General features: G+C 43.9%; 1 protein-coding gene across 3 annotated transcripts in view; it reads left to right on the forward strand.

Moving 5' to 3' along the window:
* The window catches only part of COL12A1 (collagen type XII alpha 1 chain), a 413,394-nt gene that overhangs the window by 61,533 nt on the left and 332,691 nt on the right, over window positions 1–19,170 (forward strand). For 2 of the 3 annotated variants that reach the window (XM_033936132.1, XM_033936135.1), the window contains exons 7-9: window positions 1,378–1,542; window positions 15,019–15,192; window positions 17,384–17,674. The exons of the other annotated variant lie outside the window; for it this stretch is intronic. In XM_033936132.1, coding sequence (XP_033792023.1) covers window positions 1,378–1,542; window positions 15,019–15,192; window positions 17,384–17,674 — 630 coding nt within the window. The remainder of the gene's footprint in view (window positions 1–1,377; window positions 1,543–15,018; window positions 15,193–17,383; window positions 17,675–19,170) is intronic. 3 annotated transcript variants of the gene reach the window in all.

Below are 19,170 nucleotides of genomic sequence, written 5' to 3' on the forward strand. Positions count from 1 at the left end.
AAGAGCCAACCTCATTGGTGATGCCACAATGGCTTGGTTTCCCTATACTTGTGCCCATTTACTAGATGCATTTGCCTTATTGAAATGAAAAGTGCCAAGAAAACTATGGAATAACTTGTAGGTTTCATGGCTCCATATCATTCTCTTCTTGGTTGGGCTGAGAACTTAAGTGCTGAGGATGGGCATTTTCATAACATACGTCTAAGTACAATTTGGACTTATGGTGCTGAATGTACAAAGTCGGCAGTAAGAAAATGCCCATTTTTGAAAGGCAAACCACCATACGTCTAGAAATATATATTTTTTTGAAAATCCATCCTCTATCAGGATGTCCAGGCCAGTGGGATGCCCAGACCATCAAGACATCTATCTTTATACCACATTTTCGAACAAAATTTCATCCAAGTCCCAAACGGCCAGGACATGACCATTTGGACGTGGGAGGGGCCAGTCCTGTAATGAACTGGCCACCCAGACAGGGCAACAGAGCAGTGGGGCACCTTAAAGGGCACTGTTGTGAACTTCACAAAAAGGGTGCCAGATAAACATATCACCAGAACTCCTGTATAGGTTATGGTGAGCCCCCCCAACACCCCCAAAACTCACTATACCCACCTGTCTATAACCTCAATAGCCCTTATGGCTGCAGGTGCCACCTTTATGGCAGTAGAGTAGGGTTTTGGTGGGAGCACATTTTCCACCATAAATGTAGTGGTTAGAGTGGCTTATTGACCTGGGTCCTTCTCTCCATGGCTCACTGGCCCACCCACTAGGCTACTTAAGACACCTGTGTGCAGCTCTACTAGGATGTCCCATACCAGATGTTGCTGTTTTAGACACAGGTATGTACCTTTTTGTTCTCATTTTTGTGTGGTGGAAGGGGGTCAGTGAGCATTGGGGGAGTATGGGGGTGTCTTACAGTGATGTGTGCAGTGATCATCTGGTGTCAGTTTGGGCACCTATGTGACACTTAGACCCTTCTAAACCAGATCTTGTTCCAAATGTGTAAGTTCCGTCCAGGATGTCTTGCAAAATATTTGATTATCGCTGCAATCCGCCCTTGACACTGCCCAAAGCACACCCATTACACACCTCCACCATGCCCATCTCGTGCTCTGAACGTACAGAAGCTGGAATACCTTGCTAGACATACAAAAAGACAATTTGGATTATCGGCACTTGGACTTCCTGGCAATTAGGACATCCAAGAGCGGATTTAAGATGCTTTTTGGACATTTATATTTTTTGATTATGGGCCCCATAGTGTTTTAAGAATTAGCACAACAATTGTTTAATTGAAACTTTATTTTCCTTATATATTGATAGTCTGTGATCTTTTTGCATAAATCACTAACAGTAACTCTTTTTAAATCTAAGGTGAAGCTATTGATTACCTACTTAGAAACACTTTCATTGAATCTGCTGGAGCAAGAAAAGGATTTCCCAGAGTCGCAATTATCATTACTGATGGGAAATCCCAAGATGAGGTTGAAATTCCGGCAAGAGAGCTTCGCAATGCTGGAGTTGAGGTCTTCTCCTTGGGTATGTTCATGAAATTGTAATTCAACTCACAGCTACAAGTATTATATCTTTGCATGTCTGCTCTGAAAATAATCTAACACATTACTAGCATGAACTTTGATTAAACAAGGATGTCGTGAATTCACAGATTTACATGGTAGGTCTAGGATGCTGCTTTTGCAATTTGGTCTGATCAGCGACTTTTTAGAGGATTATGACTTTGGGGTAGGGTTACCAGATTTTCTGTTCTGAAAATCTGGACCCCTTAGACCCGCCCCCCCAGGCCCACCCAGATCCACCCATCCCCGCCCCATCATGCCCCAGTCCCATCCCCAATCCCACCTAGCCCTGCCCCAGCCATGCCCCCTGCTGCCTGCTCTGGTTGGGCATGTGTGTGACATCATCGCGTTGCCCTCCTGTCCGATGGTGATTTTGAGGGAGGCTTTTCAAAACCCGGACAAAGTGCCAGGTTTTGAAAAGCTGTCTGTACCCCCGGACATGTCTTCAAAAGGAGGACATGTCCGAGGAAATCCAGACATCTAGTAACCCTACTTTGGGGAATTCTACAGTTTATTTTGAATTTATTGAGATGTCAGCACAAGCAAGCCCGATGGCTCAGTTGACAAGTGCTCCTTGGGTGGGTTAGGTCTGGGGCTGGCAGTGTTCAACGCCTTTGAGGGAAGTGGGTGGGAATCATGGTCTTTGTATAAAGGTAAAAAGAAAGAAGTGACTTGCCTTACAATTAAACACAAACAACAAATAAAGGCCTGTGTGATGTCCAATCCAACGAAACACCAATTTTATTGTATGATAAACAGTCCTCATAAAATCGATGTTTCGTTGGATTGGACATCACACATGCCTTTATTTGTTGCGTTCTATAAGGATGATACCTAGTGACTGGATTAGAACCCTTGATTACAGGGACCCTTGATGGAGAGCAGGTGTATGGCCCCCAGCCTAGGCCTTTTACTGCAATGACCATACTAGGTAGGGTGTGGTGGGATGGAAAGATTTCTGGGTAATTTAGAATGGAAGCTTATGGTGCCAGATCTTAGCTCTTATTTGGATTGATTTAGAAGTGCAAAGAATCAGGATAAAACTGTTTAGGTTAAAAAAAAGGTGGTAACAGAGAAGAGAGACATTACCATATTTTCACGTACATAACGCGCACCCATGTAAAACGCGCACACGGGTATGATGTCAGAGAAAGGGCGGGACCGCCGGAAGACGAAGCAGCGCAGACGCAGGGCTCACAGAAGGGCCGGGACCGCCAAGAGGAAGCAGCAGGACACCGGTAGGAGCTTCTACATGATGAGCGGGGGGGGGGGGGGGTCGGGAGGCTGTGGGGGTGCGAGCGGTCCTTCAGGGTGGGGGTGTGGGTGCGGGTGGGAGCGCGTGTGAGTGGTCCTTCGGGGTGGGGGTGCGGGTGCATACGAGCGGTCCTTCGGGGTGGGGGTGCGAGCGGTCCTGTGGGGGGGTGAATCGGACGTCGGGGGGGGAACTATGTAAAAAAAATTTTGTAAAACGCGCTCACGTGTATAACGCGCAAGGTTATGCACGGTTTGTAAAAACCGTGTATAACGCGCGCGTTATATGCGTGAAAATACGGTACTGCTAATCTCACTGGTGGTGGGAAAATGGAGACTCTTGAAGGAACACATGGCGAAGCACCTTGACTTCAGCAGGTTGCAGGATCTGAAGCAATAAGGAGATTATGTCCAATAAATCTGATCAATTTCTTTGATTGTGTGTCTAACTAAATGGATGAGGGATGGGTGCTGGATGTAGTGTAGTTGGGTTTCAGCAAAGCTCTTGATATTGTGCTGGATAGGAGACTCTTAAATTTATTTATTAAAAAAATGTATATACCCTATATTACCTATACGGTTTACATAGCCACAATCATAAATAATGAACAATACATACAAATAAGAACATAAGATTTGCCGCTGCTAGGTCAGACCATTGGTCCATCGTGCCCAGCAGTCCGCTCATGTGGTGGCTCTTAGTTCAAAGACCAGTGCCCTACTAGAGTCTAGCCTTACCTGCTTATGTTCTGGTCCAGCAGGAACTTATCTAACCTTTTTTTGAATCCCTGTAGGGTGCTTTCCCCTATAACAGCCTCTGGAAGAGCTTTCCAGATTTCTACCATTCTCTGGGTGAAGAAGAACTTCCTTACATTTGTACGGGGTCTATCCCCTTTTTTTTAGGTCAAATATTTTTATTAAACGTTATGAGGAAAATAACAGAGGAAAACAGAAAAAGTACACTTTTTTAACAGTATGTTCATGAGGGTTGCAAAACATGTATGATATTTCAAACATTTAGTTAACACATATCGATAGACATACAGTACTCCGAAATCTAGATAACAATTCCTCTCGTTCTCTCCACCTTGGAGAGGGTGAACAATCTCTCTTTCTCTACTAAGTCAATTCCCTTCAATATCTTGAATGTTTCGATCATGTCCCCTCTCAGTCTCCTCTTCTCAAGGGAGAAGAGGCCCAGTTTCTCTAGCCTCTCATTGTACGGCAACTCCTCCAGTCCCTTAACCATTTTTGTCGCTCTTCTCTAGACCCTTTTGAGTAGTACTATGTCCTTTTTCATGTATGGTGACCAGTGTTGGAAGCAGTATTGCAAGTGGGGGCACACCATGGCCCGGTACAGCGGTATGATAACCATCTCCGATCTGTTGTGATCCCCTTCTTAATCATTCCTAGCCCTTTCGCCCTTTTCGCTACCACCGCGCATTGCGCGGACGGCTTCATTGTCTTGTCTACAAGTACTCCCAACTCATCAATCTGATAAAACATCAGCAGGTACATATTTTACATAAAATCTTAACATAAGAAGGTGCTTACGAACAGTCGCGTCTTCAACATTTTCTTAAAAACCTAATCTAGCAGTGCATAATCGCAGAAATTCTGGCAAGGCATTCCAAAGCTTTGCACCCCCCCCCCCCCCCCCACTGACAACATTGCCTCGCCAATCCTAGAATGAGAAATTGTCATCCTACCACCCAAACATAATTTCATACTATTTTCCGATCTCAAACTCCATCTGGGCCGACAGATTTCAAAAAAACCCATGCAGAACAGTAGGAGATGCATGGTACAATATCTGATGTATATTGACAAAATTCTAAAGTGCACTATGAACAACTTGGGGGGTGGGCCCTATGGTGGAGAATTGAGGGATAGGAGTTAACATGGTGGTATATAGCATTCAGTTTGAGGAAAGGAAAGCAATGCGTGGAGCATATCAAGTACTGGTTCTGATACCTGCCCTTTTTCAACATATTTCTGAGTGATACCTGAGAAGGATCAGTAAGAAAGAGGCAAGGATTTACAACATAGAGGACATACCTGAGAGATTAGATGGAATTAGATGTGATTCAAGAAAGACTGAAAAGTGTTTGAATGCTTTACAGTTAAGATTCAATTAAAAAAAAAATTGCAGTTATTTATGCAGAAATCCTAGGGAGTGGTATATAATGAGGGATAAGATACTGATGTCCATAAAACAGGGAGGAGACCTTGAGTCAATTAAATATAGGGATTCTGATTCGAGGGTTTCTAAATTATACTTTTAGGTGTCTATTTTCAAGTCAATTAGGGACTTTGGAGTGGCACTAAAATTCCATGTTGCAGAATTAAATTTTAGGCACATTTTGGGTGTATTACACATTTTGCCTGGCTTTATTATTACAAATTAAAAATTAGTGTATTTCAATCCCTGAGATTCATGGCAGCCACGCACTTTCAATCTCCTTCATCATTTGCAGCAGTCAAGCTCCCCACTCAGTTTCTTCTGCTTCTCTCATTCCTCAAAACCTGCCGTCACTCAGTCTCTCTCACTTTCACTCCCCCTTGGCTGGACCAATCAATAGGTGGACTTGGGCGGCAACACTTGAAAGCAGCATCATGGCCAAAGAATAGCATCTCCTGTTCCCTTCAGTACTCCCACACACACATGGTTAGTGTTCTTCGTAAAGATAAAGTAGTCACTTTAAATGATGTATGGTTAGCTGTTAATAGAATTGAGTCTTCTTTGCAAAATACTGTTTTGAAATTGTGCCAGTTCTCCTCTGATACAGCAGTTAAAATGAATGAGCATGAAACTCAAATAACAGAGCTAGGAAATAAGAACATAAGAAATTGCCTCCGCTGGGTCAGACCACAGGTCCATTGCGCCCAGCAGTCCGCACCCGCGGCGGCCCATCAGGCCCATGACCTGTACGGTGATCTTTGTCTGAACCCGTAAATCCCCCTTGGTCTCTATCTATATCCCATCTCTACCTCTATCTGTATCCTTCAATCCCCCTATCTTTCAGGAATTTATCCAATCCTTCTTTAAAACCCTGTAGTGTACTCTGTCTTATCACAACCTCCGGCAGCGCGTTCCAGGTGTCCACCACCCTCTGAGTGAAAAAGAACTTCCTAGCATTGGTTCTAAACCTGTCCTCTTTCAATTTCTCTGAGTGCCCCCTTGTTCTAGTGGTTCCCAGTAGGCTAAAAAATCTGTCCCTTTCTACCTTCTCTATGCTCTTCATGATCTTGAAGGTCTCTATCATGTCTCCTCTGAGTCTCTGCTTTTCCAGGGATAAATCAGTGAGTAATATATAGAATACTGCTTCTTCTAATATCATGGATCAATATTTCAAGCAGAGTCAGTGCTGACACAGGACCTTTAAACACAACCCATGCTCTAGCACTGCTACACACTGCCCTTTCTCCAACAGGAACTCCTGTGTCAGAAGGGGGTACAACATAGCAGTACAGTACTCCCCCGATATTCGCGGGGGTTCTGTTCCAGGAACCCCCGTGAATATCAAAAAACCACGAATACAGTTTTTTGTCTGGGGAGGCAGGAGAGGACAGCTGGAGCGCCGGCGAGTGAAGGAAATCACTTGCGGTATGCTTTGAGATGCAGCTCCTGATTGGTGAGGCCCGACTTTAGTACCGGAAGAGGCAGTCGGAGCATACTGCGAGTGATTTCCATCACTCGCCGGCCCTCCAGCTGCCCCCTCCTGCTTCCCCTTTGTAGACAGAAAATACCGCAAATGACCAGGACCGCGGACTGCAAATTCACGGGGGAACACTGTAATTGCATGGGGGCCTGGGTTTAAAGGTCCCATGCTGGTGCTGTCTACCTGTGACATTAGCTTGGGTCAAAGAAGAGGTAGGGCAACAGTGATGAGGGCAAGGAAGAAGAGGAAAGATGCTGAACACAGGATGGGAGTAAGGAGGGAGACAGAAGATACTGAATGGAAGGGGTATGGAGTAGAAAGGAAGAATGCTGCTTATCTTTGGGGGAAGGATAGGGAGGGGCAGGCGGATGCTGACCACTTGGGGGGTAAGGTAGGAAAGGAAAGGGGTGATGTTGGACTATAGGGGGATTAGGGAGGGGAATTCTGGATGTATGGGTAAGGAAGGGAAGGAAAAATACTGGATCACAGAGGGAGGGAAGTAAAGATGAGGGGCTATGGGTGGATGTTAGGGAAGGAAAGGGGAGATGTTGGACTAGGGAAATTAGGGAAATGAAGGGAGAGATACTGGACTACAAGGGGGTACAAGGGGGTACTGAGCAATCCCCAGGGAAGAGGGAGCACAAAGCTGAAGGTTTCCCTAGGGTGTCAGATACCTTTGAGCTGGCTCTGAAATCCCCCATATCAAATATTTCCTTTTCTCATCCCCCCCCATTCCTCAGTGGGCTCCCTCCTGTCTTAAGAGTCCATATAAAGTTTTTATGACAAGGCCCTATAGTGGCCCTTTTTCTAAAGGATGTTAAGCCCTTAATGCGCAATTAACATGTGTAACTAGGCTATAGCAGAAACGCATTAAAGCAGCCTGATGATACACATACACAACAACAGCATCGACAATCAAAACACATACATAATAGCAGTGCCAATAATCATGTACATTTCATACAGCGTCCAGCGCTTACACAAAATACATATAATTCAGCTCCCGTTTTTCATCTTACAGAAAAGATGTCTTTTTTAACAGTTTTTTGAAACTACTTAATTTTGTCTGTTGACATATATATCGAGGAAGATTATTCCATTCTTGGGGACCTCTACACAAAAACATACTGACTCTGGCCACTTTCAATCTCAGCTGCTTCACTGTCAGGATGTATAAGTCATCCTGATTCACTGAACGCAACATGCGCTGCGGCACATATGGCAGAATGCTTATCCCTCATACTCAAGTTAGGTCCCTACGATCCACTGCGCAGAATCTTCTTATCGTTTCCTCATTGAAACAGATCAGTACTATGAGGAATACAAATTTTTTCGGTTAGAAACATAGAAACATAGAAAAAATGACGGCAGAAAAGGGCCAAAGCCCATCAAGTCTGCCCACTCCAGTGACCCTTCCCCCATGAGTTTGCTCACCAACCTCCTGCCCTTACCTCATTAGAGATCCCACATGAATATCCCATTTATTTTTGAAATCTGCCACGCTGTTGGCCTCAATCACCTGCCGTGGGAGTTCATTCCAATGATCGACCACCCTCTCGGTGAAGAACTACTTTCTGGAGTCCCCATGAAATTTCCCTCCTTTTCTCTGGAACAACATACCCAACTACTTGCGGGAAAATACAACATTGAACAAGTTTAAGGTCACGTTAAAAACATTTCTTTTCCAAGAAGCCTTTGTAACCTAAACTGTCCTTTTCAGGACAACTTAGACTTAGATTTACTTTTAAGCAATGTTTCTATTCAATTTCCCCAACCTTTTGTTCTTCCCTTTAAGTGTTTTCTCTTTTTCTATCAATTGTAATTTCCAATCCCTTCTTCCCTTTTGTTCCTGTTCGTTCGTGTCTCTAAATCATTTTTTGGGATTTTTTTTCTCCCCCTGGTCTGTTTTAGCCTAAATTATTTTTAAATCGGTATAATATTAAGGTATTTTGTACACCGCCCAGAAGGTTCGAGTGGGCGGTATAGTAAATTTTGAAATAAACTTGAAACTAGGTATTTCGGTGCCTGATTGTGTATACAACGGTACACCATCAACAACAATTTATAACGAATCCGATATCCCAGTCTCAACCAGTACAACGTCTGGTCACATGATCTTGCTTTCTTAATCTAAATAAAGTTTGTTCTTTTAGGAAGTTATCCAAACCTTTTTATAACCCTCCTTCTAAGCTGTTTTTACAACATTCTCTGGCAACAAATTCCAGATTTACGCATTGAGCAAATAAATATTTTATCCGGTTTGTTTTGAATGTACCACTTAGTAACTTTATTGCATGCCCCCTAATCCTAGTATTTTTGGCAAGAGTAAACAAGCAATTCACATCTAACCATTCCACTCTACTTGGTATTTTATAGACCTCTATCATATCTCCCCTGAGCCGTCTCTTCTCCAGCTGAAAAGCTTTAGCCTCAGAGGTTTCTGGGTAATCGCCTCTGTATAAAACTTCACAGCCTATCCTGTTAGATCCTCTGCCACACAGACCTCTAATGTACCAAAGGTGGGGCTATCTGCCCCAGGTGCAGGGAGTTGTGGGGGGGGGGGGGAGAGGGAGAATGTTTGCAGGGCTGCGGTCCACATGTGCGTGGCTGTCAACTCTGCCAGCCTCTGTCCCCTCTGACTCCAATTTCCTGTTCTGGGGTGGGGACTGGCAAAGCCGGAGGCTGCATACTTGCGGACCGCAGTCCTGCAACCGCTTCATGCACTCCCCCTACTGCCTGGAGCAAGCCAGGAACGCTACTGACACAGGCTGTCAAAAAAGGGATCTTTCCCTACAATATCTCCTCCAATAACTATGCTCTAGATTGGTGCATCTCTTTCTCTTCTCCTTTCTTTAGCTTGTGGGTCAATCTCCCAATTTCACTCTTTACTTCAGCAGTCAGATAAAAAGGGTGAGTGAAATCTCTGGCTTTTCCACCTGCATTTCACGCAAGACACTAGTTTAGAACTCAGGAGGCTTCTCACAGTGCACAAACTAACCTCAAAGACTGAGTCTTAAACCAAAGCACTGCTTTTGACAACAACAATCTCTAATCTACTACATATACTCTAGGGCTCTTTCCTTTATATTAGAGCAAACAGAGCTACTGCAGCCACCCAGCAGGTAATGGCATAGCAGAATGGTATTTACTTCCTCGCCACACTGTTGTTATGGACCTGGAACCAGGAAGATACTGGTGCTAGTGAGAGTCCTAAAAGGATATTTACTATTGCAAATAGGGCTTTTGATTTATCCTGTTAACTAACACAATGAACACATTCATTTTCTGCGCAATTAAAAATTAAAATCACAATGAATAAACATCCCAGGTTGGCACTGTACCCCAACCTCCACCCCCTCCATGGTGGACCGGCAGTTATCTCTCTCCCTACCCTCTTCCCCCTCTAGCCATTTAGTGTTGAAACATTTTTATTGAAATTTTGCAAAGCAAAAACATAGGCAAATGACAACACAAACCAAGTACCCCAATCCTCCCCCCGAACTCCCACTTCCACCAAAATAGAAGGACTAGCCCCGGACCTGCGTGACCACCAGGCCAATACAAACTGGGAATCTATACTCTGATAATTCCCACACTCTATAGGAGCAGACCAAAGACCAACCCCCCTCCCCGCAGACCACCCTACTCCCCATTCCACAAGTACTACTGACTCCCCCCAACCCCCATCCCTCAAACAAGTAAATAGCCAACTCCCATCCCGCATACCATCCCTCATAACTGGGAAATATAGCTTTACCCTCCCCAAGGCCCACCATCCAGACTACACCTCACCCAAAACATTCAAAAGAAGACTGCGACCCTTGTGATGCAACTGCTGAATATACGGGTCCCAAATTTTCAAAAAAAGCTGCCCCTTTTTACGAGACCCTGTCGCATCTCTGGCTTCCCAACAGGCCAATTAATGCACGCCATTGCCAAAACCCAGGAGGCACTGCAGAAGTCCAGCATTTCAAAATGCCCTTCCGGGCCACCAGACTGAGCTTCCGACACAAAAGTCGGTGCGCTCCTCCCAACGTCCCAAAGGCCCCAGGAAGATCTAATACCAATTGTTCAGGAGAACCAGCCAGGGCAAGATGGAGCACACTACGCATATAATGCAGGACCTCCTGCCAATCCCTCTAGCCATTTAAAAAACTTGCCTGTGTCATGGGCAGCACCTGCAATGCAAGCAGGCTTCCTCCACCGGCCCTAAGAGCCTTCCTGCAGCTTTGTCCCACCTCCTCTGATGCAATTTCCTGTTTCCTAGAGAGCAGGACTCTGGTGCAAGAAGGCTCTTGGAATTGGTGGGGGGAAACCTGTTTGCATTGTGGGCACTGCCTGCAACACAGGCAAGCTTGAAAAATGGCTGGAGGGGGAGGAGGGAAGGAAGAGAGAGAGCATGCCAGACTGCTGAGGGTGGGGTTGGAGGAGATGTCAGAAATACAGTTAACACAAGATTAATTTTTTAAATCATGAAATGAATTACAATTAAAAATTTTAATTGTCCAACTGCCCTAATTTCAAGGTAGGAAAACAGTGCAACAAGATAGTTGCCGGGGCAGAAGAAGAGCTAGGGTATGTAGAGAGAAGTAAAGCTAGTAGCAGTGCATTTTTTTTCTAGCAAAAATGGTGCCAGTACTCAAATCCCAGGTCATTCTTCAGGAGTGGGGTGATTACTGAGGGGATCCACCCTATAGTAGCCAGGCCCTTTGCAATCAGCAACAGAATCCATGAAAAGGCATCACTGAGTGTGCAAAGCCTGAGCTCTTTTATTAATACTTGGGAACCAAGGATCATTTTTATCAAACAATGGAAAAAAGCCCTAGCTAGTAGATAACATAAGAATATAAGCAATGCCTCCGCTGGGTCAGACCTGAGGTCCATCGTGCACAGCAGTCTGCTCACGCGGTGGCCCAACAGGTCCAGGACCTGTGCAGTAATCCTCTATCTATACCCCTCTATCCCCTTTTCCAGCAGGAAATTGTCCAATCCTTTCTTGAACCCCAGTACCGTACTCTGCCTTATTACGCCCTCTTGAAGCTCATTCCAGGTGTCCACCACACGTTGGGTAAAGAAGAACCTCCTAGCATTCGTTTTGAATCTGTTCCCTTTCAACTTTTCCGAGTGCCCTCTTGTTCTTTTATTATTCGAAAGTTTGAAGAATTTGTCCCTCTCCACTCTCTCTATGCTCTTTATGATCTTGTAAGTCTCTATCATATCCCCTCTAAGTCTCCTCTTCTCCAGGGAAAAGAGTCCCAGTTTCTCCAATCTCTCAGCGTATGAAAGATTTTCCATACCTTTTATCAGACGTGTTGCTCTCCTCTGAACCCTCTCGAGTAACGCCATATCCTTCTTAAGATATGGCGACCAATATTAGACACAGTACTCCAGATGCACCATCGCCCGATACAACGGCAGGATAACTTCTGTTGTACTTTGATTATACTTAGCATTCTATTTGCTCTCTTAGCGGCCACTTCGCACTGTGCCGTCGGCTTCATTGTCATGCCCACCATTATTCCCAAGTCCCTTTCTTGGGTACTCTCCTTCAATAACATCCCTCCCATCGTATAGCTGTACCTCGGGTTTCTGCTTCCCACATGTAGTACTTTACATTTCTCAATGTTGAACTTCATCTACCATCTCGTTGCCCATTCCCCTAGTTTGTTCAAGTCCCTTTGCAATTCTTCGCAGTCCTCTTTAGTCCGAGCTCCACTAAATAGTTTGGTGTCGTCCACAAATTTTATTACCTCACACTTCGTCCCTATTTCTAGATCATTTATAAATATATTAAATATTAGCGGCCCGAGCACCTAGCCCTGTGGGACACCACTCGTGACCCTCCTCCAGTCCGAGTAGTGACTCTTCACTCCTATCCTCTGTTTCCTACCCGCCAACCGGTTTCTGATCCATCTATGTACGTCTCCTTCCACCCCATGGTTCTTCAGTTTCCTAAGTAGGCGTTCATGGGGTACCTTGTCAAAGGCTTTTTTGAAATCTAGATATATAATGAGATGGTTATACTATTGTACTGGGTGTTAGTGGGACCCCCTACCTTGAGTATTACAGTATCACAGTGTTACAGGGAAACACTTTGAAAACCAACAGGAGGAAATATTTTTTCGCTCAGAGATTGGTTAAGCTCTGCCACGCAATGCCAGAGGTTTTGGTACCAGCAGATAGCGTAGCTGGTTTTAAGAAAAGTTTGGACAATTTCCTAGAGGAAAAGTCCATAGTCAGTCATTGAGAAAGACATGGGGAAAGCCACTGCTTGCCTTGGATCAGTAGCATGGAATGTTGCTACTCCTTGGGTTTTGGCCAGGTACTAGGGTCCTGGATTGGCCACCATGAGAACAGGCTACTGGGCTTGATGGACCTTTGGTCTGACCCAGTAAGGCTATTCTTATGTTCTTACATGAGCCAAGTATAAGACATTTAAGCCATTGTAACATCACTGATGAGGTTGTCTCTGAGGCACTGTGGAATCATAATCTGAGCTCTGGAATGTTGCTCTCATTGTGATTCCGGAATCTTGCTATTCTTTGAGATGCTGGAATGTTGCTACTGTTTGGGTTTTGGCCAGTTACTAGGGACCTGGATAGGCCACTGTGAGAATGGGCTACTGGGTTTGATGGACCTTTGGTCTGATCCAGTAAGGCTATTCTTATGTTTTTGTGTTTTGGAGGCCATGGTATTGAAAGGATATTAATTGAGATGAGGTGCAGTCCTGAAAAGAGCTACACAATGATGCAGGGTCTGCATTAGAAGCCCTATGAGATGAGATTTAGAAATCTAAAAATTTGTCCCTTTTTTTTTTTTTAAAAATCTTTATTCCTTTTTATTTCTTTCAACAAGTGTACAGTATTATTACAATTAATTTACATAGCACACTTGGCATTCTTAAACAATATTATTATACATGTTTTTATTCCCCCCCCACCTCCCACCCTTTTCCATATCAATAAAATATTCCTTCCAAATTTATATATAATTATACATCCCTTTTTGATAATACAATTAATCTGACATGAAATCTGTCCCTCCCCCCATCCTTCTTCCTCAAATACTTTAAACATTTTATTATACCCAGTAATGCACAACAATAAATATCCCATCCTATTACATATATCTCCTTATTTTTCATAACAACTTGTCCCTTAAAGGAGAAGCAAAACAGAGGATATATGATTACAACATTAAGAGCATAAAATACATCAATAGGGCAGAAGATGCCAACTTGTTCCAAGGGAAAGAAATTTTGAGAATGATAGGACATGATATAAGTCTCTTAGAAGGAAGATAGAGGAAAAAGGCAAGGATGTGTTTATAGTATTATATTAGATTGACTTACCAAGGAATGTTGGCCCTTCCAGAATGAATGGCAAATCAATTAATCTGAACGCTTAGAAGTCTTAGTGGAAAAAATAACGCAGCTGAGTTCCTGGTAGAATCAATTAGCAACTGGGTCTGTTTGGTAGGCTGCAAGAAATCTAGAAGCTATAGTGGAAACTCAGATTACCTATGTAGCAGGCTGTGTAGGGTACCCTGGAGACTCTTTAGTAACGATAGCTATTTCGATCAGTGTGGGATGATGGAATCTGACCAACAGCTGGCTTGGTTTGAAAGACTATGAAACTTGATGGAAACACAAGTGCTCATAGATGCTGCATCTTTGGGAAATGACTATACTTAAATTACTGGATATTTAAATTATTATGGCTCTTTATTGGACATGGGAGATATGGGAATGTGAGGGTCCAAGTGGGGCTCTGGTATACTCATCTGTCCAAGGTGGTGGAATACAAAATATTATGACATAAGATAAGGATGGTAACATCTGAGATGTATTGTTGGCAGTAAGAACAGAGGCACTGGGCAGACTAGATGGGCTAGTAGTTTACTTAGTCAGTCAATTGCATTTCATACACTAAAGGTGATGCTATATTATGGCTAGCAGCACAGGATGCAATGCAATGCAAAAAAAACCCAAAATTCTATACAGCTGGAAACTAACCAAATGACATAAAACCCCTCATAGATTCAATTTTTCCTGATAATGTGACTGCATGACAATGAAAGAAACCAAAACCCTGAATCTGGTTCACATTAATGACTACACAGTGTACAACTGGAACAACAGAAGGCAAGGGAGACATCCTTTCAACCAATGACAAAGTCTTTATTCGAAAATATGGTCCATATTTTCAAATAAAGACTTTTTTCATTGGTTGAAAGGACATCTCCCTTGCCTTCTGTTGTTCTGTCCATTCCCAAGGCGAGGTGTTCTTTTGCCTGTCTACACGGTACAGCTGACCATTGTGCAAGTTAATTATTTTTAAAAAATCTATGAAGAACTATGCAACTGTCAGAGAAGAAAATGGCGGTCAAATGACAGCATTCTAAGAGAAATCCCTCGTTTCACTGTATTTATATTCACGACTCATGAAATTCACTAGAGATGTCCAGGCAGGCTTGTTTTCCCCAAGGGCATGCTCCAATTTTAATCACTGTCAATGCCTTTCTAGGAATCAAATCAGCAGATGCCAGGGAACTCAAGCAAATGGCGTCTTTACCTTCCCTGAAACACGTTTTCAATGTGGCCAATTTTGATGCAATTGTGGATATTCAGAATGAAATCATCTCTCAGGTGTGCTCAGGAGTGGATGAACAGCTAAATGAACTTATTAGTGGTGAAGAAGGTAAGATGTTTTGTGCAGAGCTGATTTGTTATAGAGTGGTGTTCTAGAGAGGATGTTCATATCGGAACTGAGATGGAGGAGTAGCCTGATGGTTATTGTAGTGGGCTGAGATCCTGGGGAACTGGGGTTGATTTCCACTGCAGCTCCTTCACTTAACCCTCCATTGCCCCAGGTACAAAAACACACCTTAGATTGTGAGCCCACTAGGGACAGAAAAAGTACCTACATATAATATGTACAGAGCTGCATGGGAACGGGGACAACGGGAATCCCATGGAACCTATGGGGATACCGTGGGGGACCCCTTGGAGTGGGGGGACTCCATGAGAACCCCCGGGGGTCACAGGGATCTCGCAGGGTTGGAGACACCTCGAGAGGCTCAAATACTTTAGTACGCCTCCATTTCACGTCCTCCATCTGCGCTTGCCCCTCCACAAAGCAGCGTGTAGAGTTCCTAGCATGCCATCCGTAGCCGACCCAGAAGCCTTTCCTCCAATGTCAGAGCTGACCTCAGAGGGTAGACTTCCGGGTCTGCCAAGTGCAGCATGCAGGGCCTGTGGCCCTGCGAAGAACTGCGGCTGGAAGGCAAGAAGGAGGCGGCTGACCTGGATGGCTCCAGTACAGTCTTGCAGGAGGGGGGGCACCGAAGTAGTTGGGCCACAGAAAGAAGAGAGGGAGCAAGAGAGAGCGTGTGTGTTGGACCAAGGAAGGCAGAGATAGGGGGCATGAACTTGGGATAAAGAAGGGAACGTGTTGGGACATGGGAGGGGCACGAACTTGGGGCACAGAAGGGAAGGAGGGAGCACGTTTGGACACAGAAGGAAGGGAGGGGGTATGAACTTGAGACAGGGAAGGGAGAAAGGAAGGGGGCACGAACTTGGGACATAGGATGGAGGGAGGGAAAGAAATGTTTATGTGGGGGAGGAAATTGAAAGGGGAAATTGTTGGGTATGTGTGTTAGGGAGAGGGAAAAAGAGATGGTGCACATGGGGAATGGAAGAAAGAGGAGAATTTATGGGCATAGTGAGGGAAAGGAGTGAGGTACAGATGCAAGGGAAAGAGAAAGGTGAGAGGGAGAAATGTTATGGTGGTGAAAAGGGAACAGTGGGACAGATTGAAAGAGATGCAAGAGGGAGGAATGTCGGACATAGTGGTGGAGAGAATGGAGGGAGAGATGTGGCATGGTGCTGAAGAGGTGATAGAAATAGAAATGTTGGGCATGGGGCTGATGGGCAGGGATGAAAGATGCTGCACATGGTCCAGGGAGTGAGAGAGGAAAAATGCTGGATGTGGCAGTAGAGGGGATGGGAGAGATGCACCCTAAATCCATCTCTCTATTTCCCAGCTCTCTTTGCAGCAAGTGAGGAAACAAGAAAAAGAGAGATGGTGGACAGTGAGAGAGAGAGAGAGAGAGGAATGCACATGGAGGTAGAGGAGAGAGAAAGAAATACTGTGCAGGAGGGGGGGGGGAGGGGAAAAAGAGGGAGATTGATCCAGGACAGAAGGGAGTGAGGATGCTGTACAATGGGAGGAGGTAAGAAAGAGGGAGAAATGCTGGACCGTGGTAGGAGGAACAGAAGAATTTGCAGAAGACGGGAAAGTGGAAAAAAGAGAAACTGGGACCAACTTGATGGAAAAATAAATCTCCAGTCAGCAAAGGTAATAAAGGAATGTATTGACTGAAATATGTTAGCTTTGGGAAATGTATATAGCAGAGTCTATGTATTGTGTTCAAAAGAAAAGGAAATACATTTCTGGTTTTATTTCTCCAGTGCTGAAATACTTGCTGACCCTTGCTGTGGCTGTTGGGAATCCCCAAGTACCGCCAGCTGAGGACCTCCTCCAAAGGTGGCCAGAACGTCCCTCCACCAAATGCAGCAGTCACTGGCTGCATTCCTGAGCCATTGAGGTGCCAGCATCTGTGACTCAGGGATGCCTCTGCTGCCTGCCAAGCTTGGAAAAAGTGACCCCCAGTCACCTTCAGTGGAAGTCCTCAGCTGACATAGCTTGGGGTCCTCATCAGCTGGAATATTTATATTTTATATTTGCATTAGAGGTTGTGGCCTTTAAGTACAGCTTATTCAGTCCTCTCCTAGATATGAATCTTTGTTTGCCCTGCCTCTTTTGAACTGCACTCTGTGGTCCTTATACTGTTTGATTAATATTTTCTTTCTCGTATTCAAATTTTTAGTGGTAGAGGCTCCTTCAAACTTAGAAGTCACAGAAATCCAAGCAAAATCTATGAGGATAAACTGGAATGCATCTCCTAGCCAAGTAACAGGCTACAGGGTTCAACTCATCCCAATGATACCAGAAAGTAAACAGCATGCATTGAACGTAGGCCCTCAAATTACCAGTCTAAACGTCAAAGATCTTTCTCCGGACACAGAGTATCAGATAAATGTGTTTGCAATGAAAGAACTGACAGCCAGTGAACCAGTCTCAACCATGGAAAAAACACTGGAGGTGAAAGTTCGAGTGGGTAAGTTTTTGTGATACATAAGCCTTACGGATACTGTTAAGTGTCTTTCGACCCCCTTTATCAAGCTGCGCTAGAGATTTTTTTGTGCGGACTGGCGCAGTAAATGCTCCAATACTCACTACGAGCATTGGAGTATTTACCTTACCTGCCCACGCTATAAAACAATAGTGCAGCTTAATAAAAGAGGGGGGTTTGTTTGGTATATCTATTTACTTTAAAATATCTTTAAGAACAATAGATGAGCCATATAGGGTTAGACTAAGGCCATGATTCTATAAAGGGCGCCTAAGTCATGCCTAAAGTTAGGCGTGCTTTATGCGTCCAATGTAATTAGTTAATGAGCCAATTAAGGATCTTAGCAAGTGATAATTGATACTTAGGCGTCATGTGCTTTCTTTGCTTTCAAGAATGATTGGATCACTGTTTAATCAGGAAAAAAAGGGTAGCTTTTTAGCAAGAAAACTAAAGCTATGTTTTTCATGTGCTGTGCTTCAATCTAATTGCTATTTGCCCAGAAAAATAAAATGTTTTGCATGCAATATCTTTGCATTGATGTGCCCCATTTATGTGGTGCCTTATTAAATGTATTTTGAGCTTAATAAAGCAAAAATAGAAACCCAGATCGCTATTTAGCCGGTCGCATTAAGGACATCCAAACTGTGCCTAAGTTCCGTCAATAGAACTCAGGTCTGTCTGAAGCCTAAACTATGCTCAAAAGTAGACTTCCTTACAATGCCTATAAGACCCAGTTTTACAATTGCTCTGCAGCTTGCTAGCTCACTCTGTAGCACACGGGTTAAACCTATACCCTTCTATCCTAATGTTGCTGGTTCGAATCCCACTCACTCTCTGTCTAATGGAAGAAAAATAAATAAAAACATTAAACAGATCCAACTTGTTATAATGAAAAACAGCATAAAATTGCCATTCTAATAACATAATAATAAAATATTATAACATTGTTTGGACGTCTAAATCTCACTTAAAACCTGATCCTCTAAAGGACGCCTAAAAGGTTAGATGCCTAAACAGTGCTGAACACTGCTGAGCGCGATTCTACAAAGGATGCCTTCGTAAAAGGAGCCCTTAGTAGAATCAGGGCCTAAAATGCCCATTAAACTCAAAATTCTGTCTCTGACAGAAGCCAGTCTAAGTCACACATACTCTCAGAGTAAATTCCTTTTCCATACTTCCTGGGCTAAGAAGTGATTTGCCCATGTTTGCTTGTCTAATAATGGGGCATAAACTTTTCCTTAAGCAATTTGTCTAAACATGTTTTGCTTTAGACTCCTGATACCGGTAGAGAGACAACCCACTGCAGAAAGCACAAGTCACCAAGGATGAGCAGCGAGTCCACAAAAAAAATGCAGTCCACAGTACAAATTAAAATTAAAATTCTTTATAGGCTGCCCAAAGATAAGTGTGCAATTTTGAGTGCGGATCGTAGCTACACACGTGATAACAGTCAGTCTTACAGGGGAAATCCTGATATGTAA

The sequence above is a fragment of the Geotrypetes seraphini genome, chromosome 3, assembly GCF_902459505.1.
Source record: "Geotrypetes seraphini chromosome 3, aGeoSer1.1, whole genome shotgun sequence".
NCBI classification, from domain to species: domain Eukaryota; kingdom Metazoa; phylum Chordata; class Amphibia; order Gymnophiona; family Dermophiidae; genus Geotrypetes; species Geotrypetes seraphini.